This window comes from Delphinus delphis, chromosome 10, assembly GCF_949987515.2.
Source record: "Delphinus delphis chromosome 10, mDelDel1.2, whole genome shotgun sequence".
NCBI lineage: Eukaryota > Metazoa > Chordata > Mammalia > Artiodactyla > Delphinidae > Delphinus > Delphinus delphis.
The window spans coordinates 64,001,031-64,020,695 of NC_082692.2; the positions used below are offsets into that span (position 1 = coordinate 64,001,031).

The 19,665-nt window shown below is 37.9% G+C and overlaps 1 protein-coding gene across 4 annotated transcripts in view; it reads right to left on the reverse strand.

Annotated features, from left to right (window-relative positions):
- SMARCC1 (SWI/SNF related BAF chromatin remodeling complex subunit C1) overlaps positions 1-19,665 on the reverse strand; it is a 180,310-nt gene that overhangs the window by 43,541 nt on the left and 117,104 nt on the right. For all 4 annotated transcript variants that reach the window (XM_060022372.1, XM_060022375.1, XM_060022374.1 and 1 more), the window contains 2 exons: positions 1,122-1,177; positions 293-407 (listed from right to left, as the gene is read on the reverse strand). In XM_060022372.1, coding sequence (XP_059878355.1) covers positions 293-407; positions 1,122-1,177 — 171 coding nt within the window. The remainder of the gene's footprint in view (positions 1-292; positions 408-1,121; positions 1,178-19,665) is intronic.

Below are 19,665 nucleotides of genomic sequence, written 5' to 3' on the forward strand. Positions count from 1 at the left end.
AGTCAGGCAGGATGGGACACACCAGCAATGGACTGGAAATAAAATGGCAGGTGTGTGTGGTGATTTCAGTCACAGCTGAACAACTTGTTTGTCTATATATCACTGAAAACAATGTAGCCACTAGCATCAGCACTGGTACCTAAGTGCAAAATAAAACTCAAATGCATATTTACTGTTATGTTAAGAAACACATAATAAATGAGGGAATATTTCTACACAATTTAACTGCCTACACTTCTCCAGTGCTTTTACTGGTTTACATAATAAAGTCCAAAGAGTTTCCTCAAATTACCTGATTTGGTATCTTCACTAACTTCACTATCCTGTTCTTTCTCACTATTTTTTTCATTTTCTCCATCTTGAGCTGTATCACCTTCATCCATTTCATTCTCCCCTTTGTTTTCTGCCTGAAAGGGTTACAAAAGAAGAGGACAGAGAATGAGAAAAAAAATTATCCTTTTACAAGTGATATTATCTTAGAATAACAAAAGGTTCCACTATTTTTGGTAAGAAATGGACTAGGTTCAGAAAGGTCTTGGAGAGAAAAACTGGAAAAGAAATAAATAAATTCAGAGAAATACCTTTCACTACTCTCAACTCCTGAGTGCTCACGAGACTTTAAGTCTCCAAAGCACAAATTCCCCACCCTCTCTGCTATAAGGCTAGGGATACAGTGTCCAAAGGAATGTCAGTGGGACTCATTTTCATTATTTACTGGTTAAATACTAGATAACTAAACAAACAAATAAATAAATGGTTAGCTGGCTAGAAGGACTAAGAGCATTTAAAATGCACAGTACTGTTTAAACAAGGTCCTATTGTATAGCACAGAGAACTATATTCAGCAAAGAACTATAGAAACTATAGAAAACTATATAGAACTATACAAAACTATATAGAAACTATAGAACTATAGAAACTATAGAACTATATTCAGCAAAGAACAAAGAACTATATTCAGCAAAAACTTAAACCAGCAAAGCCCAAATGGCTGATAGAATCACTTATAGTCCTCTGAGAGGGACCCAAAAGATCAAAATAAACCCAAACTGTTATGCTGAGAAAGGTAGTGCTCTCTGGCTTGCCTGTTGTGAGAGAATTCAGACAGACTGATTTTTTACCTTTTCAGGCTGCTGACCATCAGTATCTGTTTCCATTTTTTCCTCTTCAGCTCCTTCTACAAGCAAAGCAATAAAAACAAGTAGTAGTACAATGTGGGGGAAAAGTAAAAGCTATTATAAAGCTGTGAAAGTGTCTGAAATACCACTACACACAGTAATACGGACAAATCTCACAACCATAAGGTTGACATAAAATAACACATACTTTATGATTGTACTAATTTAAAGTTCAAAAATAGATGAATGTAATCCGCGGTGTTAGAAATCAGGACAGTGGTTAACCAGGAAAGGGGTGGGTTCAAGAGTGGCTTTGGGTGCTGGTAATGATCTGTTTCTTGATCTTGGGGCCGCCTACATGACTGTGTTTAATTTGTGAAAATGCACTGAACTGCCCACTGAGGGTTTTCATTTTTCTGTATGCATAAAAATTAAAGTTCAAAAACACCTTTTAGGGCTTCCCTGGTGGCGCAGTGGTTGAGAGTCCGCCTGCCGATGCAGGGGACACGGGTTCGTGCCCTGGTCCGGGAAGATCCCACATGCCGCGAAGCGGCTGGGCCCGTGAGCCATGGCCGCTGAGCCTGCGCGTCCGGAGCCTGTGCTCCGCAATGGGAGAGGCCACAACAGTGAGAGGCCTGCATACCGCAAAAAAAAAAAAAAAAAAAAAAAAACACCTTTTAAGTAAAAAAAGGCAAAAATAAAAATAATTTATTTTTAAAGATACTTAACAAGTTATATATTTTGAGTCAGTCAGATACTAGAGAAACAGTGCAGAGCTAGAGATTCACTGAACCTCAAGAGCATCACACTCTGGCTGGGGAGGACATAAGCCAACAAGCCCACTGTGTTTGCGTACAGATGAGACGCTGTGGGAAGCACAGAGGGTATGGCTATCTCAGTCAGGGAAGGATAATTGCGTGAGAATTTTTGAGGCAGACATGGCTGGGGGGTGGGGGGCGGGGGCAGTGGTAGTACTTGTATAGAGAAGGACATTTCAAGGAAAGGAGGCAAAAAACTCAAGGGAGTAGGGGAAATTTAAGTTGTGGTGAGACTAGAAAAGAGACAGAGATCAAAAAGAGGGAGATAATGCCGACAGGGGCTGTATAATGAAGAGAACTGAATGTTGTGCTAAGGAGGCCTTAAATACATCCTGTAGATAAAAAGTTAACAAAGACTTAAAAACAAAAACATGATACAATCAGATAAATACTTCTGGTTTTAGAACTTTATACATAAACAAATGTTTCAAACATAATGAGGGTTTGCTGTGGTTTTAAATAAAAACATTCAAATATCCTATAGCTTAAATTTTTATATTGTCCTCATAAATTATAAGGCTAATAGCATTTATACTCAATGAGAATATTTAAACATATTAAACAATGATGTTTAAAACTAACAGTGTTAAAGTTACTAAATAGAAAAATCTCTATTTTTCCAATTCTTAAGAATATAATAGGATCTTCTTGCTTCCAGAATTACGGCTGAATAGGAGCTCCAAAGGACATGATATTTTAAGACATCATGAATCTCATATCAGGTAGAAGAGCTTTTAAAGATCACCACCTTCCCCAAAATGCCCAAGGCCTACAGAACCAGAAGTGGGACCAGAGTGTGGAAGTAGTGGGACCAGGTTCTGATTATTTGGGAATTTGAAAGGGAATGGTTGCCTAGACATATTTGCTTCTAATACCTCACCATCAGGAAGTTGAGCCCATGGACTAGCCAGCTGCAGGGCAGGAAAGGAAGACTAGGATTCCTGCACAGAGAGCCAGCCACAAGGATGGCCAATGTGATCTCAAGCCAGTGGCAACCCCTGGCTACCTGAAAAAGCAGCAGAAGCATCCTCTGCAGACAGTTTTTCCAATTCCAATTTTAGCCAAAAAGACATCAGAGTAATAATCTCAACAAAGAGCAAACATCAAGAAAGAAAGCCACTAAGACTGAACAGAAACATTAATCAACAGATTCAGAACCTGAGGACCGCCAATATGAGATCTGTCAGACCCTCAATCTAGTGTAGCCATGGATGTAATATGTAGAGAATCATAAAGATCTCCCATCAACATGAGAGTATTACAGATGATCAGAAATTTAAAAAAACAAAACCCCAAAAGATAAAAATATTTCCTAGAAATGAAGTCAGGGTAAACAGATTAAACCAGGTGAAGAGAGAATTACGAAACTGTAAAACATATCTAAAGAAATGATCCATATATAGAACGGGACAATGGGGAATATGGAAACATGGAAAAAGATATGCCAGGCAAAACCGAATCCAAGGAATGGCGGTAGCCTTTTTGTGGTACTGTAAGTCAATAAAGGCATTAAGAATAGAGTATTATTAGAAGTAGACGGTAAAACATAATGATGAAAAAGGTTTAATTCACCAAAAAATTGTTAATTTTTTATACTTTTAGGAACCTAATAAGAGTGTCAAACTATATAAAGCAAAAACTGACCGAATGGCAAAATGAAAATGTACATCATAGTAGGGAATGTGAACAGACTTGTCTCAATTTAAGACATACAGTGGATGGTTCTAACATATACATGTAGAATTCTACACCTAACAATCAGAGAATATATACACATTAATTTCAAGCTTACATGGAACATTAAAAAATACTGATCACATCTTCCAGCGCGCACACACACACACACACACACACACACACACACACAAATCAATAAAAAGTTTAATCCATTCTAAAACAAAGAAAACTGATCACATATTAAGCCATAAAGCTAGTTTTCACAAATTTCAAAAAGTCAATGGTATACAAACTAAGTTCTCTCACCACAATGCAATGAAATTAGAAGTTTAAAATATAAATTTCTCGGGCTTCCCTGGTGGCGCAGTGGTTGAGAGTCCGCCTGCCGATGCAGGGGACGCGGGTTCGCGCCCCGGTCTGGGAAGATCCCACATGCCGCGCAGCGGCTGGGCCCATGAGCCACGGCCGCTGGGCCTGCGCGTCCGGAGCCTGTGCTCCGTAACGGGAGAGGCCACAGCAGTGAGAGGCCCGCGTACCGGAGAAAAAAAAAAAAAAAAAAAAAATTTCTCTGTGCTTGGAAATATAATTTTGAGAATCAGTAAAAATAGCACTTAGGAGGAAATGTAAATGTGAAATAAGCCTTCTTATTTTTACATTAGAAAAGAAATAAAGGTTCAAAGTCTACAAGCTGTACATCTTTTTTAAGAAAATAGAAAAGAAAAACAATATAGGAGGTAGGGAGAAAAAAATTACAAGAGTAAAAAAAAAATTAAAGAAATTTAAAAAATAAGAGTTTAAATATATAACAGAATCCTATATCTCTTGCGTGACAGATCAAGAAAAGAGATGAAAGGCACAAATTAATAATATTAGGAATGGAAGAAAGGCCATAACTATTGATAAAAAAGCAAAGGTCTGGGCTTCCCTGGTGGCGCAGTGGTTGAGAGTCCGCCTGCTGATGTAGGGGACACGGGTTCGTGCCCCGGTCCGGGAGGATCCCGCGTGCCGCGGAGCGGCTGGGCCCGTGAGCCATGGTCGCTGAGCCTGCGCGTCCGGAGCGAGAGGCCGCAGCGGTGAGAGGCCCGCGTACCGCAAAAAAAAAAAAAAAAAAAAAAAAGCAAAGGTCAAAAAAGAAGTTGACAACAACCTACTGAAGAGGCAAAAATATTTGCAAATAATATGACTGATAAAGGGTTAATATCCAAAATATATAAACAGCTCATACTACTCAATATAAAAAAAAATCCAATTAGAAAATGGGCAGAAAACCTGAATAAACATTTCCCAAAGAAGACACACAGATGTCCAATAGGCACACGAAAAGATGCTCAAAGTTGCTAATCATCAGAGAAATGCAAATCAAAACCCTAATGAGGTATCACCTCACACCTTTCAAAATGGCTCTCGACAAAAAGACCACAAACAACACATGCTGGCAAGAATGTGGAGAAAAGAGAACCGTAGTACACAGTTGGCGGGAATGTAAATCAGTGCAGCCATTATGGAAAAACAGTATGGAGGTTCCTCAAAAAACTAAAAATAAAACTTCCATATGATCTAGCAATTCCACTCCTGGGTATATATTCAAAGAAATGAAGACACTAATTCAAAAAGATATAAACAACCCGATGTTTGTAGCAGCAGTTACTTAACAGTGGCCAAGATATGGACACAACCTAAGTATACACCAAAGGATGAATGGATAAAGAAGATGTGGAATACACACACACACACACAGGAATATTACTCAGCCATAAAAAACAATGAAATTTTGCCACGTGCAACAACATGGATGGACTTGGAGGGTACTATGCTTAGTGAAATAAATCAGACAGAGAAAGACAACTACTCTATGTTATCACTTATATGAGGAATATAAAAAATAAAACAAACTAACATAACAAAACAGAAAGACTCACAGATATAGAGAATAAATTAGTGGTTACCAGTGAGGAGAGGGAAGGGGAGAGCGGCAAGACAAGGGTAGGGGATTAAGAGGTACAAACTATTAGGTATAAAATAAATAAGCAACAAGGACATATTTTATAGTACAGGGAATACAGCCAATATTTTATAATAAATGTAGTGTAAGCTATAAAAATATTGAATCACTATGTTGTACATCTGAAACTAATATAATATTGTAAATCAACTATATTTAATAAAAAAGTGTAAGTGACAAACTTCTGAAAAACTTTAGGCCAAATAAAATAGAAAAATTAGATTAAATGAACAAATTATTAGAAAATTTATTTACTAAACAGATTTGGGAAGAAAAAGAAGTATACTAACAGAAAAACTGAAATAGTTTTAAAAAAACAAAAACACCACAGGTTCAGATGTTTTTACTGGGGAATTCTATTTTTTTAAAAAATAAATTTAGTTATTTATTTTTGGCTGCATTGGGTCTTCGTTGCTGCGCGCAGCTTTCTCTAGTTACAGTGAGCAGGGGCTACTCTTCGTTGCTGTGCACGGGCTCTAGGCGTGCGGGCTTCAGCAGTTGTGGCTCACAGGCTCTAGAGCACAGGCTCAGTAGTTGTGGCTCACGGGCTTCGTTACTCCGCGGCATGTGGGATCTTCCTGGACCAGGGCTCAAACCCATGTTCCCTGCGTTGGCAGGCAGGTTCTTAACCACTGTGCCACCAGGGAAGCCCTCTACCAAACTTTTAGGGAAAAGATGATTATAATCTTCATAAACTTTTCCAGAGAACAGAGAAAAGGGAATACCTTCTAACTCATTCTATGAGGTGAGTATAACCTTGATTCACAAATCAGATACGGACAACAGATAAGGAATATTAGAGGACACTAGACTAAATCTCATTCATAATCACAAATGAAAAACTCCTAAACAAAATATCTAAAGACAGAAAACAGTAGTATATAAAAAAGGCAATACATTATGACAAAATAATATGACAGTAACAGAAGAGTGATATAACATTAATATGTCTATCAACGTATTTGCTCACACACATAAAAAGTAATAAAACTCAGTATCTTTCATGACAAGCTAGCTTTCATTACAAGGGCTAAAAGGAAAGTTCCTGTGCCCTCCAAAGATTGTTACTGATAATCCTACAATAAATGTCATTCTTCATGGAGAGATGCCTGTAGTATCCCCTTTAAAATCAAGAGCAAGACATGGATACCAGTATTACTACTTTCCTTTGATACTGCCACAGAAGTCTTGGTCTAGGTAGTCAATAAAGAAAAAGAAATTAAAAGAGGACTGGAAAGGAAAGAAGAAAATACTTATGATTTGCAGAGAATAAAACTATATACCTAGAAGAATCTGCAGAAAAGTTATTAGAAGTAATGACAGCGTTACAAGGCAGTTACCTATAAAATTAACATGCAAAATCAACTGCGTTTCGATATGCTAACAAAAATCAATTCTAGATAAAGACACATTAAAAAAAAACTTGAATCATCTCCTAATCACAACACAAAAAGTGCCAACCATAAAACAGAAGACAAAACTCTATTAAAATCAAGGACGACTTTTCATTGAGATGACAAAAAGAACAAGTAATAAGAGAAAACACATGCAGCACAGCAACTAGAAGACTAGTACATCAGATTTATAAAGAAAAACATAAATACTATAGAAAAGTAAGTAAAAGACAAGAACAGTTATTTTACAGAATGACATATGACCAGTAAATTTAAGATACTCAAATTAGTTGTAAGAGAAATGTAATTTAAAACTATAAAAGAACATCATTTTACACCTGCTACATCAGCAGAGTCTAACACTAGGAAGGTGTTGGATCAAGTGTTACTGGTCAACTTTGGGAAAAAACTTGGAGTTTCCTAAAACAGTGCTGCTCATGTTCAAGGTTCAACGTTCCAAAGTGTTCAATGCTCTTTTCTCCTTTCCTTTATTAATAAATTTACTTCATGAAAAATTGACAACCGAATTAAAGAGAGCTTAGTGATGCATATTTCTTAACTCAGTGTGGCAACTGGTCCACACTTCAAGTAGCACTGCATCTAAGCAAAACCCTATATGTGTACACTGTGAGGCATGTACAAGATTGTATGTACATGCATGTTTGAAACAGAAAAACAGGAAACAACCCAAACTGTCTGTTCAACAATAAGAGAAGGGATAATTAAAATGAGTTATAATCACATACCAGAATATCTTACAGCAGTGGAAATAAATTAACTATGGTTACATGGATAATGCAACTTCACGAAAAAATACTAAAAATATAATACTGAGTTAAAAATAAAAGTTTTAGAAGTATAAATCTATCATACTTTCTAAAGCTTAAAAACAAACAAAATTATAACCAACATATATTAAGTACATCTTTGTGATTAAAAATTGCTTATGGGCTTCCCTGGTGGCACAGTGGTTAAGAATCCACCTGCCAATGCAGGGGACACGGGTTCGAGCCCTGGTCCAGGAAGATCCCACATGCCGCAGAGCAACTAAGCCCGCGCACCACAGCTACTTAGCCTGCGTTCTAAAGCCTGCGAGCCACAACTACTGAGCCCGTGAGCCACAACTACTGAGCCCACATGCCACAACTACTGAGTCCACGTGCCACAACTACTGAGCTCATGTGCCTAGAGCCCGTGCTCCGCAACAAGAGAAGCCACCGCAATGAGAAGCCCGCGCACTGCAACGAAGAGTAGCCCCTGCTCGCAGCAACTAAAGAAAGCCCGCACGCAGCAACAAAGACCCAACACAGCCAAAAAATAAATAAATAAAATAAATGTTTTTTAAAAATTGCTTAAAACATAGTTGAACAATATTAAAAAATTCAGGATTCTTAGGGCTGGGAGTGGGAAGGTACAAAGATGAGGTAAGAGGGAAACAGAGAGAAATTACTGGTAATATTCTAATTAGTTCAGATGAAATATGTAACATGCCTTAAGACACATTAAAATATAACAATAAAATGACTTGAACAAAAAACCCAAATGCAGATGGAGTTTTTTTAAGCTCCCAAACCTCACAAGTTATTCTTTTTTTTTGAGAATCATACAGCAATCATAAATCATTGCTTTACAATGGTGTGTTAGTTTCTGCTTTATAACAAAGTGAATCAGCTATACATATACATATATCCCCATATCTCCTCCCTCCCACCCTCCCTATCCCACCCCTCTAAGTGGTCACAAAGCACTGAACTGATCTCCCCTCACAAGTTACTCTTAATTGAATGTGCATTAGGCCACCTTTGCTGAGTCAACAATTACACACTGAATAAGTATTATGTGGGAGAAATGCAGTATTTTTTTTAATAAAAATAATCTACATTTGAAATAACTAACCACAATCTACAGCTCTGCATTCTAAAAAGATAACACTCTCTATTGTAAGGCAAGCCAAATTTGATATCAACTCTTTAATTAGCTATGATTCCAAGATGAAGAGTTACATAATATTAATATCTATTCATATAATGATGGTGCAGTTAGAGACAGACCCTCTGTAAGGGGGAAAATCTCAGACTTTTAAGGAGATGTCTATTAACAGTTTAATTATGAGTTGTGTATTTCTCAAGATGCTACATGGAAGAGTATGTAAAGTGTCTTCTATCAACATTTTTTTAAAGCTGCTATCAGACATATTCTTGGGGAGAGACAGAGAGAGAAAGAGAGGGAGGGAAGGAGAGAGGGCGTGCGCACGCGTGCTTGTCTTTGGTGTGAATTCTGATTAGAACTGTAAACCCTGAAGAGGTTGCAGCCGCTCACATATCCCTTAATGTCATATTTTTTTAATATTTATTTATTATTTATATGGTTGCACCGGGTCTTAGTTGCGGCAGGTGGGCTCCTTAACTGTGGCATACGGCATCTAGTTCCCTGACCATGGATCGAACCCGGGACCCCTGCAATGGGAGCGTGGAGTCTTAACCACTGTGCCACCAGGGAAGTCCCCTCCCTTAATGTCACCTTGTTGGTGCCAATAAATGAAATTCACAATTTAAATAAGAAACACATAACATAAACTAGTGAGCCACATGCCAAAGACAAAAAGAAAGAGAAAGCAAAACAAAAAAAAATCCTCTTACCAGGTAATTAATGCCTTGTCAGCCAGGGGAAAATACCAACATCACAGTTTACAATTAGCTCTTTAGGCTGTAAAACGGGTTGGTAAACATTTTCTGTAAAGGGTGAGATAGTAACTCTTTTCAGCTTTGCAGGCCCCACAGTCCTAGTTGCATCTACTCAACTCTGCCGTAGTAGCACAAAATCAGCCACAAAAGCCGCTTGGAAATGAATGGGTGTGGCTGTGTTCCAATAAAACTTCATGAAAAAAAAAAAAACTTCATGGACACTGAAATCTAAATGTTATATATTTTTGCATTTCACAAAATACTATTCTTTTGGTTTTATCCAAACATTTAAAAATGTAAAATCCATTCTCATATATTGTGGGCTAAATAAAAATAGTCGGCAACTTGGATTTGGCCCAAGAACCAAAATTTGCTAACCCCTGCTCTAGAAAAATAGGATGAGTTCGGGATACAGACTAAGTACGAATCCTGTCCCCACAATTTACCAGCTCAAGTGACCCTGGGCAAGCTCCTTAGTTGACAGCGGCTTCAGTTTGCTTATGTACAAAAGGAGAATAATTATTATTTCCTTCACAAGGGTAGTGCTAAGGATTAAATTAATTATTTCATGTAAAATGCAATAACTGTCTGGCTCATAGTGAGTGCTCAATGACAATTATTAATATTATCAGAAAGTTCAGTTGGCTGGACCCAGGCCCTATCTCTCTATTAACATGAGCCCTTTTCGTGGCCTTTGGCACTGCTTCAGGGAAAACAAAGGGCTCTCATTCTTCCCTGGACTGTCAAAGATCCTTCCCAATCCGGTTTGTTATCTGACTTACCCTCCCTATGTGATCTTTTCTGTAAAGGACCAGTTAGTTTTATAAAATGACCTGCCCATGTCCCGTTCTCTTAAAATGTTACTAATGGGTCAGCGATACCTGACCAATCTGATCGACAAGGGGTCAGCAAACGATGGCTGCTTTTGTAAATAAAATTTTATCACAACACAGCCGAGCTCATTTATTTAAGTATTGTCTATGGATGCTTTTGCACCACAAAGGCAGAACTGAGTAGCTGTGACAGAGGCCGTGTGGTCTGCAAAAGCCTAAAGTTTTTACCATTTGGCCCTTTATAGAAAAAGTTTGCTAACCTCTGTGATAGAAAATTCATGCTAATATGATAGTCCTGCTTATGAACAAAGATACTCTGGAGATACTGTCGGACTCTCAAGGTCTCAACTTTAATGTTGGAAATTGAGGGACACTGGTGGTGAGACACGAAGGTGGCCTCATATGATCCCTGCCTCAAGGTTTTCATGTCCTTGTATGAACCCCTTCTCTTGAGTGTGAGTAGCATCTGTGATTTGTTTCTAGCCACAACAGAATACAGCAAAGGTGACAGGATGTTAGTTTATATAAGACCCCGTGCTGTTACTTGCTCTGGAGACTCTCCTTGCTGGCTTGATGAAGTAAGCTGCCATGCTGGGGGAGCCTAAATGGCAAAGAACCCTGGGTGGCCCTAGGAGCTGAGGGAAGCTTCCAGCTGACAGCCAGCAAGAAATTGAGGCTTTCCGTTCTACAACTGGAAGTAAATGAATTCTGAGAACAGGAGTGACCTTGGAGGTGGATTCTTCAACAGATGAGAATGTAGTCCAGCCACCTTGATTGTAGCCTTTTGAGATCCTAAGCAGAGGACAAGTTAGGCTGTGCATAGACTTCTGACTCACAGAAACTATGAGATAATAAATATATCTTGTTTTAAGCCACTAATTTTGTGGTAATTTGTTATGCAGCAATAGATAACTACTATACCTCCTAAACTTTTGAATGAACCTCAACCAAGGGTGAGAAGCAAATTATCTAGCATCCATGATAACAATGTCTTCAGAGACTACAAATAGAAAATGGTCTCATCCACCAGACTGGTTGGTTTCTAGTCACCACCCCTTTCTCCTAGCTTCTGCAATGCAGTGTGCTTTTCAGTCTAGTAATAATATGGTTACCAAAACCAAAATGAGGAGCGAGAGAGAGAAACCATTCCCTAAAGAGTTGAGGGAACTGGAAAAGTTAGCTTTGAGGAGAGAATTAAATGCTTGCAAAATACCTGCCTTTAATAAAGTATGTTATGAATAAGTAATGATGCTTTTTAGAAAGAATTATGATTATTTGGTGAGAATACTCTCCATTTCCTACACATCATCTGTAAACTGCCAGCAGTTACTTCCTAAAACAGACAGAACCACGTTACTTCTACTCTCTGGAATCTTCTCAAAGTCTACAAGGTAAAAGCCCTTCAAAATCAGCTGCAAACCTACAAAGCTGCCCTTGGCCACAGTACCTGCTCCCCACAGACTTCTTTGTACTATTTTCAGAATACGCCACCTATGTTCATTCCTTCTTCCTTTTTCATTATTGTTTAAAAGGTCATGTCCTTGGTGCAGCCTTCCCTAACTGACACAAGCATAAATAATCGTGTTTCCTCCACATATGCCTCTACCTATAGCTGTATTTCTTTTTTATAATGATATCCCCTCCCCCACCATAAATATTCTTCAAGGACAGGGTGATTATTTAATTCAGTGATTCACAAAGTGTGGTCTAGGTACCCTGAGGGTTCCCAAGGTCAAAACTATTTTCATAGCAACACAAAGATACTTGCCTTTTCACTCTCATCTCGCACAAGTGTGGCGTATGGCTTTCCAGAGGCTGCATGATGAAGTCCGCTATAGAAACGTGCACCTATGTATTATTTTTTAAAAGTTTCCCAGTACCAATTTTTTAACTTTTTTTAAAATTATTTATTTATTTGTTTGGTTTTTTTATATTTGGCTGTGTTAGGTCTTCATTGCTGTGCACACAGGCTTTCCCTAGTTGCAGTGAGCGGGGGCTACTCTTCGTTGCAGTGCGCATGCTTCTCACTGCGGTGGCCTCTCCTGTTGCAGAGCATGGGTTCTAGGCGCGTGGGCTTCAGTAGCTGTGGCTCACAGGCTCTAGAGCGCAGCCTCAGTAGTTGTGGCACACAGGCTTGGCTCCTTCGCGGCATGTGGGATCTTCCCGGGCCAGGGATGGAACCCATGTGCCCTGCACTGGCAGGCAGATTCTTAACCAGTGTGCCACCTGGGAAGCCCGCCCACTATCAATTTTTAATATAGTAAATGTCAACAGATATAATCCAAATAAACTGAAGAAGCATTTTGGGTTCCTTAATATTTTTAAAAAGTCAAAGAAGTCCCGAGACCAAAACATTTTAGAAATGTGAGTCCAATAATTTTTGTCTTCCTAGGGAAGGAGGGAATGATAGGAACTCATTCAACACTTCTGGGAGACTAATCATGTCATTCACTGTATTAAAGTTCAAACGTTCCATAAAGCTGGCAATATACAGTCTAACCAGGCTCGTGAGCCTTGTATCAAACTCTCTATAACCTAGCTCCAACCTACCTCTGTAAGCTGCTCTCTTTCTACATCCTTATTTGAACTATGTATTGTGGCCAACCTGGTTAACTTCCTGCCATTTGAACAACCTTCCATTTCCATCTCTGTGCCTTTGTTCACATCATTCTACAGAATTGGATACTGTACTTGTTCCAATCAGTGACATTCTAAACCTCTTTTTTTAACATTCAGCTCAAATCCTACTTTCTTTGTGAAGTCTTCTTTAGCCTAAAATTACAAGTCCCATTGTGTTCATTCTTACAGCACTTCCTATCTACAGTCCTCCTTGAACAATTAATACTATATACTTCATTCTATCTCCAATCCTCCAACACTGAATTATTTTTCCATGTATATGTAACTCATCACAAAAAATAGCCCCAATTATTAGAGGGTATTTCGTGTGTCTTACATAACTGCCCCACAGCAAGAGAGCTACATCAAATAACTGATATAGTTATACCTGATTTGACCAAAAAAAAAAAAAAAAAGTCACCAAAGGTAGACAATTGTATTACATAAGGGAAGCCAATTTCTTCCTAAAAATTCTTATCCTACCATCTAATAAATATGATTCATTAGGCAAGTCACTTCAATCCTAGCTAGTCCTTAGAGGTTAAATGTCCTATTGTGAGCTGCTCAGAAGTCTGAATTTCTATTTCAATGCTTCTTGAAATAGATCTGAAAGAGCCCTTCAAATAAAACAGTGACAAAGAGAAGAGAGACGCCCACTCCACATGACGTAGTCAAAGATCAAATACTGATCCACTTTTTCCTGAGGTTCACTAGCCTAGCATGTTTTCACACACTGGTGTTTTAGAACTGCCAGATTTTCAAGATGTCACGGGAATCCTCAGGGTGAGAAGAATGAGGCTATTTATATGCTGTGAATAGTATCTGAGGCAAGAATTGTAACAGTCACTTCTGGGCTTTATGTTCCTAGAAAGTGACCTTTTCAACATTATTATTATCAGGATGCTCTTCTTAATCTCCTGATGGACTCCAGACTAGTTCTCAACCTTCTTGAAAACTAGGAGTAATGAGTTGGGTTCTTCTACACAGAGCTGTGACAAATTATTCAAGATACACTCCTTGGAGTCCTGTATTCGATAAGGTGTTAATCCACTCACTGATATAGAAGAATCTTCTCTGAACGTTCTATTTGTGATTCAATTTCCCTAAAAGCATAGTCAATTATAAGGAAAAAGCATCAATGAACTTAATCTTTCAAATTCCTCTAAACCAGAATTAAGATACAGACAGTAAATCTACTCAGTAGCAAAAATAAATAAATAAAATAAAACCAATACTTGAGGCTAGGAAATACAAATGGAGGGTACAATAATAAGTATCTGACAGACTCTTGACAGGTTCTTAAATATACATATACATTCCAACTCTCTGGGGGAAGGGCTGATGACCTAAAAGGGGCTGAGAGTCATTCTGTTATGATTTTTATTTAGGAAAATGTTCTTATTCTTAGGAGACACATGCTGAATTATTTAGGGGGTACAAAGAATCATGATGTCTACAACTTACTTTGAAATAATTCACCAAAATCATAATAAAATAAAAATTATTTATTAGATTCCTAGATAGGTAAAAATGGCAAAATTGAACCTAACTGGTAGGCATACAAGATTTCACTGTGCTATCCTATCAACATTTCAGTATGTTTGGCTACAAGTAAACAGGTTATCAGAAAGGCTATTTTGTTTAGTCTCCAGGTCAAATTAAAAAAAAAAATTAATGAAGCTCTTTAATAAAAGGCTTAGTGATAAAATTTTTAAAAATCTTTAATATTCAAATATATTACGTACATTATCTGAAAAATAAATCAAATTTAACAATTCCTAGATGGGGTCTATTCTCAACCTAGTAGAATGAAACTTAAAAACATAGGTCAGACCCTGACACTCTTCTGCTCAAACCCCTCATTTGGCTCCACCTCAGAGTAAACATTAAAATGTTACAATGGCCCACAAGGCCCCTCATAATCTCCCTTGACCTCCTCTACCCTGCAATTCAGCTACCTGGCCATGATTCTCCTTGCTATTCCTCAACTATGCCAGGCAGCTCCTGTCCAGCGGCCTGTATACTGGCTGCTCCCAATGCTTGGAACCCTCTGACCTTAGATGTCTACACAGTTCCCCCTTCCTTGCCTTCCACTTACATCTTTGCTCAAATGCCACTTTCTTGGTGAGACATGCATTCCCTGACCATTTAAAACTGCAATTCCCCACACTTCACTCTTATTGACAGGTCCCTGCTCTATTTTCACCATGCCACTTACCAGCCAACACACTCTTTCTACATATTTACATTTAATTTATACATTCTAAGTTTTACATATTAGACGCCTGTCCATCTTCCACCTATAAAATATAAAGTCCACAAGGGCAGTAATTTTGGTTGGCTTTGTTTACCAGTACCCTAGCACCTAGAACACAATGAGACGCCATGATAACACAATATATTTACAGTCTTATTTATCTCTCAGTTAAAAGGGGAAAAAAGGGGAAAAAAGTTTAGCTTAAAACTGATATCCCATGGGTTTGTGCCCCGGTCCGGGAAGATCCCACATGCCGACATGCCGTGGAGAGGCTGGGCCCATGAGCCATGGCCGCTGAGCCTGTGCGTCCGGAGCCTGTGCTCCGCAATGGGAGAGGCCACAACAGTGAGAGGCCCGCGTACCGCAAAAAAAAAACACAAAAAACAAAAAACAACTGATATCCTGTCTAAGAATGGTTATGTGGTATGGGCTCATACACTGAATTTTGCTGTGAGTTTCTCAGCACTTAATCTTGTATAGATGAAACAGCCACAGTCACTCTTGCCTGTCTCTTTACGCAGAGCCTAGGTTTTCAGGAGGGCCGGGTCTTTTCCTATTGCATTTGTCATAGTATATAACGTAATACATACAATGGAGCTATTAGACCTTTAATGATCCTTGTTCAATGAATGAAAAATACACAAACATTCCTACATATTTTACTTTTGTCAGCATGCTACAGGGAAGAGAGGTTGAGCTTTGGGGTCAGAGACATTTAGGTTCAAATTTTACCCCATTCTTAACAAGCATGCCAATGTAACCTGCCAACACCTTAGTTTCCTTGCTTCTACTTAATAACAATGCCACTTTCTCCAAAGGGTTGTCCTGAAAAGAACCTTAAATGACGAAACAGAAAACTCCTATATAATGTGTGACAAACATGGGGATTGAGAAAGAAATGTTGGTTTCCGATGACTTCTAAGCAATGTTTAAAACTTCTCTTCATTTCTTTGGTCTTAACTTCTCTCACCTTCCCCTATAACTGAAAGCAAATAAAATCTCATAATATTTTTAGGTTAAACAAAAAAGGTCTCAAATAGCAGTATTATTTTTTCGATTCCTAGAATGGTCTCTGGTCAAACAAAAAACAATACAAACTTAGAGAAATCAGTAGATACTAATCAATGATTACAGTGTTAAAAGACGCTTAAACTAAAGAAACTCCTGGGACTTCCCTGGTGGTGCAGTGGTTAAGAATCTGCCTGCCAATGCAGGGGACATGGGTTCGAGCCCTTGTCCGGGAAGATCCCACATGCCGTGGAGCAACTAAGCTGAGCACCATTAACTATGGAGCCTGCACTCTAGAGCCTGTGAGCCACAACTACTGAGCCCACATGTTGCAACTACTGAAGCCCGCGCACCTAGAGCCCATGCTCCACAACAAGAGAAGCCACTGCAATGAGAAGCCCGCACACCGCAACGAAGAGTAGCCCCTGCTTGCCGCAACTAGAGAAAGCCCATGCGCAGCAATGAAGACCCAATGCGGCCAAAGATTTAAAAAAAAAAAAAAAGCAGCACCAGCATTAGAAAACAATTCATTAAAAAAAAAAGAAACTCCTTTTGGTAACACTTACTTCCCTAAATAATTCCCATGAGAAGTCTCCTAATAAATGAAAAATAAGGTGTTTCAGACCTAGTGTTCACCTATCTTAACTAACTTTTATTTCACCAAATACTTCCCCCCAAATCCACAATAAAAAGTTAGATAGGCTAATGAGAGAAATCCAGTCTTGTATTTCGTAAGGAAACTTATTTATTTTTTCCCATATTATCATTTTACCATCATTAATACATAAAAGTTACTAGTGTAACCGTAAATTAAGTATCACAATAAAAAGTATGATTAATCTACCACCCAGGCAGAATATTACCTTGATAAGGAAACCTACATCATTCTATCTCAAATCTGTGTGCTATGTAATAAGGCACTATTTTGTTATATAAAGTGTAAGTTTAAATGTAAATTTGATACTTCCTTTCTTTGAACTCTGAACTTGTAATGTGGTTCAGAAAGATAGGAGATATACTATTGACTCCCCACTACAACTTTGCTGAGCCAGTTCTACAGGGAGCACCATTTGTTGTTTCCTAATTTATTCTATTAGTCACAGCCCAATATAAATCACTTTAACTGTAATAGGCCAGCATTAGTTATAGAATTCTGTCTACAACTCATTTAGAAATATTCATATTAGCCTGGTATTTTCCTTAACCCTTATTAAATGGTAAAAGGACCCAAATTCTATTGCTGCAACTAGTGAGTATACACTGCACTTCAGAAAGGTTTACCTGATAGGCCACCTCCAGGTCCTACGAATGAAGTTTACTGTTCATGCCATTCAAAGAATCACCCTTTGTAGTCTCCAGTGCTTCCTGCAGCAGTCTGATCCAAGCTTTACAAATCATACATTCACTAATGAATCAGGAAAATCTAGCCCCACAGGACTAAGGTTGCTAGATTTTTTTTTTTTTTTTTGGTCCTCTTTTAAATCCCACTAAACTAGAAATGGCCAACTTCTCAACCTGTTTCTTAACCACTAATCCTTTATGGTATCATCTACCAAAATTTTTAAAACAGATTTACATGTAAAACCATGTCCCGGATTTTGAAGAGTACAGAAACTTCTTTGAATGAAATAAGAAGGCTTTGCCAACCCTTTTCAATTCCATGACCACAGGGAACCAAAAGACCCTACAAATGAACCAAAAACACACAAAAAAAGTTGAGGAAAGTAAGACCTTTCCCAGGCATTCAATAGACCCAGGTTTTCCTGGCGTGAGCTGGGCACTGCCTCATGGTGCAGAATCAACAAAGAGCAACAGAAATGTGGCTTGGTTTGCTAATTTCAGTCTCCATCTAAAGAAAGGAAAATAAGTGAGTTTTCAAACTAAGAAATACTGTGGATACTGTAAATTACTTTTTAACTCAAAGCCTTGGTACTCTGGATTAGTAACCAATATCAAGAACAGTTAGGTCAATAATTTGTTCTGAAGACTAGAGTGAGAACTTTGATTAATCTGAAAATCTGTTTCCATTATCTGCAAAATGAAACTGCTAGATTGACACTTTCAAGAAAGTAGAGAAAACAACAGGGGTAGGCCCTATGCAAACTCATGGAAACTCTAACATTTTAGGCTAGAAGAGACCTTACTGGTACCTACTCAAACCACCTAGAATAGAGCACCAGGAGTTCAGATGGTATCATCTGTGGCATACTGGCTGACAATTTAAATTTTTACTTCATATTATCTTTATCCTATAAGAATAAATGAAAAAGACAAAATCACTGCAGCTGAAGCATAGGTTGTATAAATTTCATACAACTGATACAAAGTCGTAACTATTAGGCAAGATGACAGCAATACATCTTTAGCTTGAATTATTCTTCAGAAATTGTTTCATGATGAATGAAAAAAATTAATGAACAACGTAAGAAACGTTGGAAATACACTACTGATAATTATATATAAAACAGTATTTTTACTGTATTTTAGTGTGAAAATTACCCTCTTATATACGAACACTTCCCGTTTGAGAAGTCAAGTACTGTTTATGAAGCTACTTTATTAAAATTCTACTCCTCTTCAAGATCAATTAAACAAAAACAGATAGAAGTCCTTATTAGCAAAAATATCATTTGTCCAATATCACAGACTGGCATAGCTAAATGACATATTATAGAGAGTATCTAACCATCTCTTATTACAGATGAGAAAACTCAGAGGTAATGAACTCAGAGCTTTTCCATGAAAACACAGCAACCAAAAGACAGCTGGAGTGGTATGTTGACATCAGATAAAACAAACTTTTAAACAAAAAATGTTACAAGAGAAAAAGGTATTATATAATGATGAAAGGGTCAACCCATTAAAAAGATATAACAATTATAAACATACATGCAACGAACAACACAGTCTCAAAATATATGAAGCAAAACCAGACAGAATTGAAGAAAGGAACACAGTCCACCCACAATAGTTGGAGATTCCAAGACATTTCAAAAAGGATGGAACAACTAGGAAAAAAGATAAAGAAGCAGACAACTTGAACAACACTATAGACCAGCCACACCAAACATACACAGAAGACACCATTCAATGATAGCAAAATACAACATGAATATTTTCACCAGGACAGACAATATGTTAAGCAACAAAACAAGTCTTAATAAAATTTAAAAAATAGAAATCACACAAATTATCTTCTGTGAATAAAATGGAATAAAACTAGAAATTAATAACAGAAGGAAATCTTAAAAATTC